Genomic DNA, 11,827 nt, shown 5'->3' on the forward strand with positions numbered 1-11,827 from the left:
CACACTGGGCCCTGAGCCTCGATTAGGGCTCCTAGGTGCTACTGCAATACACATAATAAGTAGCAATACAGTACTCCACAGTGGACTAGAAATGACAGGACATAGGTGTTGTAATGATGCTCATTTTGTAAAATAACACCTGGTTAAAGAGAGAGAGCTGATGACTCTATTCCTGTATAATGTCTCTCTAAAGAAAAGCTCACTGTTGTAATCATGATTGTTTTGTTTCTGATATTTACCAAGGATTTGTAAACCTGTTGATTACTCTCTATTTATTTAGGAGGTAAGAAAAAAAAACCTATCCCATGATGGAATAACAGGGGAAGGTAAGTAGAACTGCTTTAGACCAGGACAAGAAGAAATCACGTAGGAAAATTTCTATGGGTTATTCAAGTCTCTATGGAGATGATTAGAAAATAAATGTGGTAATAACTTGAAATTGGTTCACTTACTCAGCAATTTTGTGGAGTTTCATAATAAAATTATGGAATTAAAATAATAAAAGAGAAAAGATCAAGTTAATGGAAGAATATAATTTGAAGCTAAAGTACAATGTGAAATCCAGAGTGAATCCAACACTACTATTCAGGATTACGCCTTTGTTAAAAAATGAACAATGGGACGCTATATCAAGAATTAAACCATATTTTTCCTAGGGCTCACAGATGGAGGCAAGGAGAAAGCTTGAATTATTAGTTGAAAAGTGGGCTTAAAGTAATTTTGAAGTTGTAGCCAGAAACAGATAAATAGAAAAATTTGACAAAGTTGAACAACTTACAGCATAAAACCTTTAAGTGAAAATTTTAAAAGAAATATGTAGCAATGGAAAACAATCCCACTGGGATAGTTATCTTTCTGCCTCTACCTTGGAAAGCATGTATATGCTGTGAAACGTTAGAATAAGCTTCTCTTCCAGAACTACTGAATTATAAGCAAATATTCAACATCAGAGCCTTCAGTTTGAGACTACCTTATTGAAGCAGAGTGATATGTGACACGGATTTTTTTTTAGAAGACTAAGTGAGGATTTGGACAGGAGGAACTATAAGCAAGCCTTCCCTCAAGCCATCCCCCCCCACTGTTATCCGCCATACCCAGCAAGACTGAAATGTAGAAGTGAGAGAGTGGTGTTTTCTGTCTATGTAATCAATCAAATGCTTTTTAGGCATCTGAACCCTGAATTAAAACAAAGATATTGGGGCAGATTCCAAAAATAGAGGCACTTTTAGACAGTAAGACTGAAATACTGGCTAAGCACATTCTATTTAGGCATAGACTAAACTTGATACCAAAGAACAGAAGAATTAGCCATGCAGAATCAGTTCCACAAGACATTAATCATGCAACTGTGCCAAGTTAAAGATGGAGTAAAGATGATAATTAAGCATAAGGGAATATCAGTTAATAAGAATTAATAAAGACCCTCTGAGTGGCTCTATACTGGAATTCTGTCAGATAACTTCTTTTTTGTTTACTCTTGTTTTTCACCTTAATATGAACTTGACAGGCCACATCCCTCCATTCATAAAAAACAAAGGGCTTTATGGTTTATGTCAAATAATGAATAATAAAATGCTCAAGTAGTTACTGTTAGCAGCTGACAACAGTCTAGACCTGTGACTTTTAAAAGGATCATAAGTGATAGTAATGCTTAAATTTCTAAACAGTATCAGCATCAGTGTCAGACTGGGCCAGAAGAGTGAGCAATAACCCCAGACTGGAGCTGCAACGCCTTCCAGGTGGCAGCCTACTTAGGAGGGCTGCTGTTGGTCAATCTTAGAGCCTCAAAGGATGTGTCTACGCAGCAATTAAACACCCACAGCTGGCCAGGATCAGCTGACTTGGGCTCCCTGGCCACAGGGCTGTAAAACTGCTGCATATACATGAGAGGAGGGCCCCGGAGCCCAGACTCTGGCCCAAGCCTGTACGTCTACATAGCAATTTTTAGCCTTTTATTCCAGTGCAGATGTACCCTAAGGCGACATCTTAAATGGCAAAGAGGTGTATTCTTACATTGAAGGACTCGTCTCAATGTAAAATTCTAGTGGTGACAAAGCAGAGTTTTATCTTGATGCAGCTACTCAAGTTCATGACCTCAGTTAGCTACATCAAGGTAAAACTATGTGCCTTGTCTACCTCCAGTAGGGTTTGACATTGAGATAGCTACTGAAAGGGGGGAGGGGGTGAGGGAAGAGGAGTTAACAGTGAAGACATAGTGGAAGAGGTGCCAGGATTGGCTAGAGAGAGGCAGGGCGCTGCCCATTAACAGAGTGATGGGTGGAGGTGATAGGATATCAAAGTAATTCCTGGTTTACAACCAGATCTTGCAAACGCTTAGGCATGAGCATAGCTTCACTCACATTGACAAACCTATGTAAGTCAATGGGACTACTCACGTGAGTAACTTTACTCACATACATAAGCAGTTACAAGATCTGGCTCTAAGCCACATCAGACCCTTAGTTTGTATTAAACCAGAGAAATATTTTCCTGCATCTTCCATTAAAACAGGGTTTATTTTAAATATTTAACTTCAGCAAATCCAAACAAAAACAACAACGTTTAGGTGCCAAAGAATCAAAAAGTGAAATAGACTAGCCTAGTTTCATTATCAAGCCGAACAAAATACAAAAAAAGGAAACAAAAAACAGCAGCAAAAGCAGATTTAGGCCCAGATTTTAATGGTATTTAGGCACTGCTGTGCTCAGCTTTGCAAAACTTAACTCATTTGGGAGCCTATATCTCATTTTCAAAAAGGACCTAGGCACTTAGGAATCTAAATTCCATTGATAGTAGGATTTAGACCCTTAAGTACCTAAATCCTTTTGATAATGAAATGTAGGCTCCTAATTCCATTAGCAGTTGTGACACTGAGCGCAGCGACACCTAAATAACTTTAAAAAAACTGGGCCGTAGTGCCAGATCCTAAAATGGTGTAAATCAGTGTAGATTTCTGGAGCTACAGAGATTTACACCAGTTGAGATATTGACACTTAGTTTTTAAAGTCGTTTAGTTTTTATATTTTATGGTCTTATAAACAACACATACAAGAAAACTATTTAACTTATGTCTTTTATGTTGTGAGTGTCCTGTAAATGCTGCTAGAGTCTACAGGTGGAATTCTCAACCAGGCAATGGGGAATTCTCATTGATCGTCTCTAAGGGTATGTCTTCACTACCCGCCCGATCGGGCGGGCAGCGATCGATCCAGCGGGGATCGATTTATCGCATCTAATCTAGACGCAATAAATCGATCCCCGAGCGCTCTCCCGTCGACTCCTGTACTCCAGCTCTGCGAGAGCTGCAGGCGGAGTCGACAAGGGAGCGGCAACTGTCAACTCCCCGCGGTGAAGACACCACGGTAAGTCAATCTAAGTATGTCGACTTCAGCCTTGTTATTCACACAGCTGAAGTTGCGTAACTCAGATCGATCCCCCCACTAGTGTAGACCAGGGCTTAGGTGGTGACTGCTACTGCTGGTTATTTCTGAAATAATTTCTATCCTCCAGAAATCTGTATGTATATTTTCTTTACCTTTGCACACCAGATCAGCACCTTCCCATTGTCCTTTGGCATTACAAACTGCAGTCTGGTTACCACTTTCCATAACATAACCATGTAGGCAAATATAAGCAACTTCACTTCCATAGGTGGTCCTCCTTAGAGGAGCTGAATGTGCATTCAAGACAGAAGGTGGGACCCCACAATCCACAGCTACAAGCAAAGATGGAAGGGGGGGGGGAGAAAAACCACATGAGGTCATTAGAAATGCGAGAACATAAGAGGTTCATGGCTACAGCATGAGGACTTTCCATTTAAAACAAGAATCTAAATGAGTTCACATTTATAGAAACATGCTCTGCTACACATTGTTTGAAGTGTAAAACAACTCCATTGTACTGAATCTGCATTACACAAAGGCATAAAATACAGCAGAAGATGGCACAGACGAGTCCATCTCTTTGATCCAATGCCCAGCACTTATTTGTTTTTAGTGTAAGCCTTAAAAAAAAAAAGGGGGGTGGGGTGGGGGGAGGGAAGGAGACCACCATATTTAGGTTTCCATCTATTAGAGAGTCCTCATTTCTTCCTAGACACTACCACCATGCACAAAAATGCCCCCTACCCTCACAGAACTATGCTGTAATTTGAAATCAATTCTGATCATTAACTCCAAAAGGAAGTTACAAGCTTCCAAGACAAATTACATCCTCATCCACATGTTTAAATCAGAAAAGAACAAAGGACCTGTGCCATTTAAAATATCCTGATGTGAAACTTGGTTCTGTGTTTGTACAGCACCTTGCACAATGGAGTATTGGTCTATTACTAGGGCTCCTAGACATTCCAGTAATACAAATAATTAGTAATACAATAATAGCAGAAGCAGCATGAGATCACGGCCCGGTGTGAGAACTGGCAAAGTTGAACTAACACGCACTGTAAAGTCGTCATATGAAAATACCGGTACTTTGAAATCTAGTTTTAGAATAAAATGTGTGTATTCTTGGTCTTCCTGAGCAGGAACAGACTGCAAACACTTGGGGAAATATTTCATACCTGAGATGGTAAGACCGTCACCTGTGGAGTTTTAAGAGCCTAAAGAATATTTTAAATGGCTCCATTACTAATAAGGAAGAAGCCAGGACTGCTATTCACAGACTTGCTGATTTGTCTAACAAAAAATTCTTCCTGGCAGTTCAGGAAGGGACAATTGCAATAAAAAAGGTGAAATAGTTCATCTTTTCAGATTTTGAACAGTTATGTCAGGAGAAGGCAGCTCTTGCTAGTGAAACTAGCTTTTATCAAGAAATGGACACCACACATTTGTATTCCATGGATAGTCTAAATGGAAAACAATTTATTTTGGGGAGGGCAGGAGACATGTCAGAAATGTACTGGATAAAATCATCTTCTGAGGAAGCGGGAAGGAGCTCAGCTGGGATATGTTAATAGGGGTAATAAGTACATTTTGCACAGAGTTACATGCCATTTATTGCTTTAGGCTCCAACCTGGCAATGAGCACTTTGTGGGTGGCAGGAGAACACCAGCACAGAGCTTCATTTCAGAATCAGGGCCTTAAAATGTATCCTGAAGATATTCAACTTTCTCTCTTATTCAGGTTCTCAGTGATTAGCTCTCAGTTGTTGTAATGCTAATCTTATTTCAATTGATCGTTAGGCATTAACCCCACCCTGAGCTGGTATTCTGCTAGACTCAAGAAACTGACAAAAAAAAGACTTGAGACTGAAAGCAAGATACAAGATGGGTCAAAAACGCAGTTCAACGGTGTTAAAAAAGCCAAATGCACTGGCATTTCACTAGAGCTGCCTCCACAAATGGGGATTTCTTTGAGTAGATTGTAATACAGGACCAGCGAATGCCATTTTCTTCTTTTTTGTTGAAGCTCACTCTTTACTTTGCTTTGAAAAAAAAATTCTGACCGTGATTAAAGATTTCCCATGTGATACCATTGCTCACTTTTTGTTACTTATAACAATCAAGACCAATTTTATCTTTAATTTCCTGTAGTTCTTTTTCCGTCCTATGAATTACCTTCAGTGTTTATACCTAACCTTTTCCAGCCACATTACTGTTAACATCTTTATTCTTAAGACGCCAACAAGTTGCCCCAGAAAACAAAACGCAGATCAGAAATTGAAACCTGCTCTTTTGAGGTAAAAATCTCACCTACATTAACTGACTTCTTAGAAACTGAGCCTTCTGCTTCCTCCTAGCCGCTGCCAATAAGCACTTCAAGTTTTACATACTCAATGAAAGGATGCCCAAGTTATCCCAGGAAATACAGAATTCTGCATTAGTAAGTAATGATATTTTAGTGTGAAATCTGATGGAGCTGGTTATTCTGTCACCAATGCCAAGTGGAAAAGTTACTGAGTTACATGAGATGCCATTTGTTAGCAGGATCTGATGACAGTCCAGTCCCAACAGAAATCTTTTGTAGGAGGTTGCTCATAGTCTTTTTCCATCCTGGAGATAGTGGAGCTATTGGGGGAGATCACAGATGGCCTGACACTCTATTAAGAGCTGCAGGGATGCTTAGAAGAAGCCCCCACATAGCTTAAGAAAAACTGATGGCTTTCCATTAAGTCAATGACACTTTCTCATTTGATAGGCTTTTCCACAGACAAGAACATTTGTGACGCATGTGTGCAAAATGCCACAGAAATCTTGAATACTTTCTGAGCTATAGACCACAGAAGCAGTTATATAGTCAATTAATTTATTTAAGTTATTCAGACAGGGTGCCAGTGAAGTCAATGAGATATGCACCTCTGAAAATTAGGTGACTTATTGAGGTGCCTAACTTGAAAAACTCAAGTAGGAAATTTTAGCCTACAAGTGTACACTTAACTGCCAAAGTGTTGCAATACTATGTAAATGAGAGCACTATGTAGTGGCAAGTTAGTTCTGTAATCACTAGCTGTTCACTTCACCTTGGATACATGTGTGCATGACAGTTATATTGAGGACTGCTAGTGTTGTGTGTGTCTCAGATATGGAGCTGCAATTTTAATTGATACTGGAGAAAAGAAGAAGAGGGAAGACAAAGTGGTATTTATTTCAAGTTCAGATTAATTTCTGTTTATGGCCAAAAAAACCTAAATAAACCCAGAGTAGTTTATTCTTGCATACAGCACAGTATGTTATCAAATGGCTAATTTATTATTTTATTCCTCTTTCCTAGGCTTATTTTATTCACTTGATCTTATTCACCAGCTATTAATCCAGCTCTTCCTTTCCCCTTGAGGCAATCTGACTATGCAAATAGGATGTGGCAAATTTCTTCTTTACTCAGAAACGAACTATGTCACCTTCCTGGCATTTCACTTCACTGACCTTGCACACTCAACCCACTGCTGAGAGCCTATAGTGATCTATAGCCATTGTCAACCTTATCATCCAAGCATTAATGAGACATGTTAAATTTGCAAAAACAAAAAGATAACACCTAGAGAAGGCTAAAACCCGGGAAACTCAGAACTGTAGGTCAGTGCAGGTACCATGATATGGCGATAGATCTGATTGTATCTGTTAGCATGAATAACATTCATAGGCTCTCACCTTTGCACAAAACAGTGTTCCCAGCTGGATGAAAAAATTCTGTTCCATTTTCTGGTCTATATCCTTCCATACAGTAGCAGCTGTAGCTTCCGATAGTGTTCACACATCGTCCCCCGACACCACACAGACCTGACACCTGGCACTCATCTATATCTAGAAACCCAGATCAAACAGTACAATCTTTTTAAGTGCTTTTATTTTTAGGGCCCAATCCTGCAATGTACCAAGTGTATCCTAGAAGATGTAAAACGCCCTCAACTCCTGCTAGCCTCACTGGGAGATGCAGGGGCTCATCAACTTCCAGGACATGCTCAGCACCATAGAAGACTGGGCCCTTACACACAAAAATCTATAACTTTACTATCAGTTTTAGTTACTACATGGCAAACAGACATTATCGTCTCCAGTCTATTTCATACTACTGACCAGGAAATACCCAGCAGTATCTGTATTTTTGATCAATTAAAACTGAACAGTCATTGTGCCATGGAAGTCCACACTTCAGCTGAAGGAGAATATTCCACAGTAAACAAAAAAATAATAAACTGACATGCAAGGAAAAATAGGGAAGCAGAAAGAAGGAATATCATCCTATTGTCTTAATTTCTGGTTTCATTTTGCCAGCAAGGCTTTTGTACAAACCAAGCTTTATATCAATAATTCATATTAACAGAACAAGAATGAGTGTAAGACAGCAGACCACGTAATGGGACTAACTCGCAATAATGAGAGCAAGATATGGTTGCAAGTGTTTGCAAGTTTGGGATGTACATTAGGTGCAGGTGTCCAATAACTGCTTTTATGTACTTTCAAAAATAAAATCTTAATGTGATTGCAAAGAAACAGCCATGTCTGTCACAGAAAATAGATTATGAAGTCCCAGATCCCTAGCATGTGAGCCTAGTTGTTGTATTTACCTGTACAATATGTGCCATCATTGGGAATAAATATCTTGTTGTTGTTAGAGGGATGGTATCCTTCAAGACAAATGCAGTAAAAACTTCCATGTGTATTGTGACATGATGTATGCTCGCCACAGATCTTGCTAGCTCCAATCTGGCATTCATCTTTATCTGTAGGTATATTCAAAACACGTCAGAGATTAAAAATCAAATCAAACCTGTCATTGTCAAGCAGTCAGACTTCTCCTTATGAGGTTTTTTTCTAATTTGTTAGCTCTGTAAATAATCACCCGTCAGCTACAGTACTTTGCAACTGTTGTTCTAATACAGGGTATTGTCATGGTCACTGGACGTCACCGGTTCACTTACTGCTCCATCCATGTGTGATGCACAATATTAAAAGGGAGCCAACGTGGGCGAGGTAATATCTTTTATTGGCCCAACTTCTGTTGTGGAGAGACACAAGCTTTCCAGCGGCACAGAGCTCTTCTTCAGGTCTGTACAGCTCAAAAGTTTGTCTCCTTCACCAACAGAAGTTGGTCCGATAAAAGATGGTATCCTACCAACCTTGTCTCTCTAATATCCAGGGACCAACACGGCTACAACAACCCTGCAAGTATTAAAGAGACTGTGCCAACTTAATAATTATATATTGGAAACAAACAACATATGTTATGAACACTACCTATGAATATGAGAACTGGAAGAATTTTAAAAATCATCATCCAAGATGAGAGAACTGGAAAAATCAGTAAAATCCAACTCAATTTTGTTTATAGTCAGTTTCATTTTCTGGTTCTCAGTAATGATTGGGATGCTAATGCTGAATGGGAGTATTTGTTTTTAAATTTCCACTGGAATTATTTTTTTTAAAAACAATCACGTAAACATTTATAATGTTTAAGGTTTTGTGGGGAAAAAAATTTTTTTTTTTTTCCAAAACAGATTTTGGATCAAGTTTAAGTGGACTGTCTCTGAGTCAAACGTCTTAGAATTTGAAAAAAACCCGAGGTAAACGCACTATCACCAGTATTTGTTTGGATAGTTTACCAGCTACAAATCATCACTTATTTGAAATGCAATTGATGAAATCCAGCCCAACATTCCCCACCCCTGCCACTGTTAACAGTTTTGAAAAAAGCATCTGTTGGCATTCTTGGTTTTGGAGCGACTGTGAGGTATGAACATAGGTCTCAGACTAAGAACTTTGTGCCATCATCCAAGACCAAATATTTTGGTAAGGGCTTGTCTGCACTGTTTGTTCATGTTTGGCAACCCAGAGTTTAAACCTACAGCGCTTTAGCCTGCTGCACATTCCCTGGCCTTGTCGACCATGCTGCCACACCCAGAAAGTTCCCCAGTGCACTTTGACTGCAGTGCCAAAGTGCACTGCAGAACATTTAGTGCCTTGTAGCAGAGTCCACCCAGGCACTCGGTGGGCGGCCGGCCAGAGCGTTGAAGATTCATACATCTGGCTTGCTGCGCAGCAACAGACCATATAGACAAGCCCTAAGATTGTTAGCAGTTGCACACATTCACAAATCATAGCCTACCTTGACAATGAGTCCTCCCATTACCCACAAATCCATAGTTACAGATGCAGACGTTTTTGCCTTCTTTTTGCTGACACGTGGCGTTAGCATGGCAAGTGGCACAGACATCTGGGACTGAACTATTTGTTGCAGCTTAAAGAAAATAAAGATAGTTTCAAAAAAATGCCAAAAATTTAGTTTGTGGATCAGCTCAGTGCACAGGGAAGGCAGCATTTAGAGTTTAATAAATAGATGAAACTTTAGATTGAATCCTTTGAATTGAAATCAAGTCCCATATCATACCCTGGTTTGAAGCAAAACTTTAGCCCATTATAAACAGCCCAGACTAAGGAAACTGGGAGAAATGAAAATGAACTGAACATCACAGCACAAGGAACATGGCATTATGTAGTCATTGCTAAATGAGACTAGTTAGCACAATCCAGTTAATAATGTTTATGAGTTTCAAATTTAAACCAAGTTGTGCAAACCAGTCGTGTTACACAATTAATCCACAGAGCTGTATTACTTTTTGTTTCAGAAGGTGGAAAAGTTAACCAGGGGCACAGTCATTTTAGACTTGATTCTGACTAACAAGGAAGGATTGGTTACCAATCTGAAGATTGACGGCAATTTGGGTGAAAGTGATAATAAAACGACAGATTTCATGAACTAAGGAAAGAAAGGAGTGAGAGCAGCAAAATAAGAACAAAGGACTTCAAAAAAACTGACTTTAATAAACTCAGAGAACTGGTAGGTAAGGTAGAAGTTCAAGAGAGCTGGCAGATCTCAGAGACAATATTAAAGGCACAACAGCAAACTATCCCGATGGGAAGGAAAGATAGTAAGAGGGCAATACGGATTCACCGGCAGCTCCTTAATAACCTGAAAAATCAAAAAGAAATCCTAAAAAAAAGTGCAAACAGAGAAATAGCTAAGGAGTGCAAAAAAATATTTCAAGCCTATAGGAACAAAATCAGAAAGACTAAGGTACAAAATGAGTTACGCCTAGTTGGGAACATAAAAGGCAATGAGAAGAGGTTTTATAAACAGATTAGGAGAAAGAGAAAGACAAAGGAAAATGCAAGTCGGTCTTTTACTTAGTCGGGAAGGAGAACTAATAATGGATGAACCCGAAGGCTAAGTTGTTTAACACCTATTTTACTTCCATCTTCACTAAAAAAGTAAATTGTGACCAGATACTTAACACAATATTAACAATAAGGGGGAAGAAATATACGCCAAAATAGGGAAAGAGCAGGTTAAAGAATATTTAAGTAAATTAGATGTATATAAGTCAGCAGGGTCCGATGAAATTTACCACAGGATACGTAAGAAAATAGCTGAAGCAATCTCGGAACGATTACATACCACCCACCATACTGGGTCAGACCAAAGGTCCTTCTAGCCCAGTATCCTGTCTTCCGACAGTGGCCACTGACAGGTGCCCCAGAGGGAATGAACAGAACAGGTAATCATCGAGTGATCTATCCCCTGTCGCCCATTCCCAGCTTCTGGCAAACAGAGACCAGGGACACCATCCCTGCCCTTCCTGGCTAATAGCCATTGATGGACCTGTCCTCCATGAATTTATCTAGTTCTTTTTTGAACCCTGTTATAGTCTTGGCCTTCACAATATCCTTTGGCAATAAGTTCCACAGGTTGACTGTGCATTGTGTGAAGAAATACTTCCTTTTGTTTGTTTTAAACCTGCTGCCTACTAATTTCATTTGGTGACCCCTCGTTCTTGTAGACCATGCGGTAAATAACACTTCCTTATTTATTTTCTCCACACCAGTCATCATTTTATAGACCTCAATCACATCCCCCCTTAGTCGTCTCTTTTCCAAGCTGAAAAGTCCCAGTCTTATTAATCTCTCCTCATATAGAAGCTGTTCCACACCCCTAATCATTTTTGTTTCCCTTTACTGAACCTTTCCCAATTCCAATAAATCTTTTTTGAGATGGGGTGACCACAGTGCACGCAATAGTCAAGATGTGGACACACCATGGATTTACAGAAAGGCAATATGATATTTTCTGTCTTATTATCTATCCCTTTCATAATGATTCCCAACATTCTGTTCGCTTTTTCGACTGCCGCTGCATACTGAGTGGATGTTTTCAGAGAACTATTCACAATTACTCCAAGATCTCTCTCTGTTGAGTGGTAACAGCCAATTTAGACCCCATCATTTTATATGTATAGTTGGGATTATGTTTTCCAATATGCATTACTTTGCATTTATCAACACTGAATTTCATCTGCCATTTAGTTGTCCGGTCACCTAGCTTGAGAGTTCCC

At 39.4% G+C, this 11,827-nt stretch overlaps 1 protein-coding gene across 2 annotated transcripts in view; it reads right to left on the reverse strand.

Moving 5' to 3' along the window:
• SUSD1 (sushi domain containing 1) overlaps positions 1-8,135 on the reverse strand; it is a 79,060-nt gene extending 70,925 nt beyond the window's left edge. The window contains exons 1-3 of one of the 2 annotated variants that reach the window (XM_074953516.1): positions 8,006-8,135; positions 7,089-7,241; positions 3,536-3,715 (exon numbers count right to left, since the gene is read on the reverse strand). In XM_074953516.1, the coding sequence (XP_074809617.1) occupies positions 3,536-3,715; positions 7,089-7,158 (250 nt within the window). In that variant the 5' untranslated portion in view covers positions 7,159-7,241; positions 8,006-8,135. The remainder of the gene's footprint in view (positions 1-3,535; positions 3,716-7,088; positions 7,242-8,005) is intronic. The other variant, XM_074953517.1, reaches the window with a different exon arrangement.
• Between the last annotated feature and the right edge of the window lie 3,692 nt (positions 8,136-11,827).

Source organism: Natator depressus, chromosome 5 (genome assembly GCF_965152275.1).
Source record: "Natator depressus isolate rNatDep1 chromosome 5, rNatDep2.hap1, whole genome shotgun sequence".
NCBI classification, from domain to species: domain Eukaryota; kingdom Metazoa; phylum Chordata; order Testudines; family Cheloniidae; genus Natator; species Natator depressus.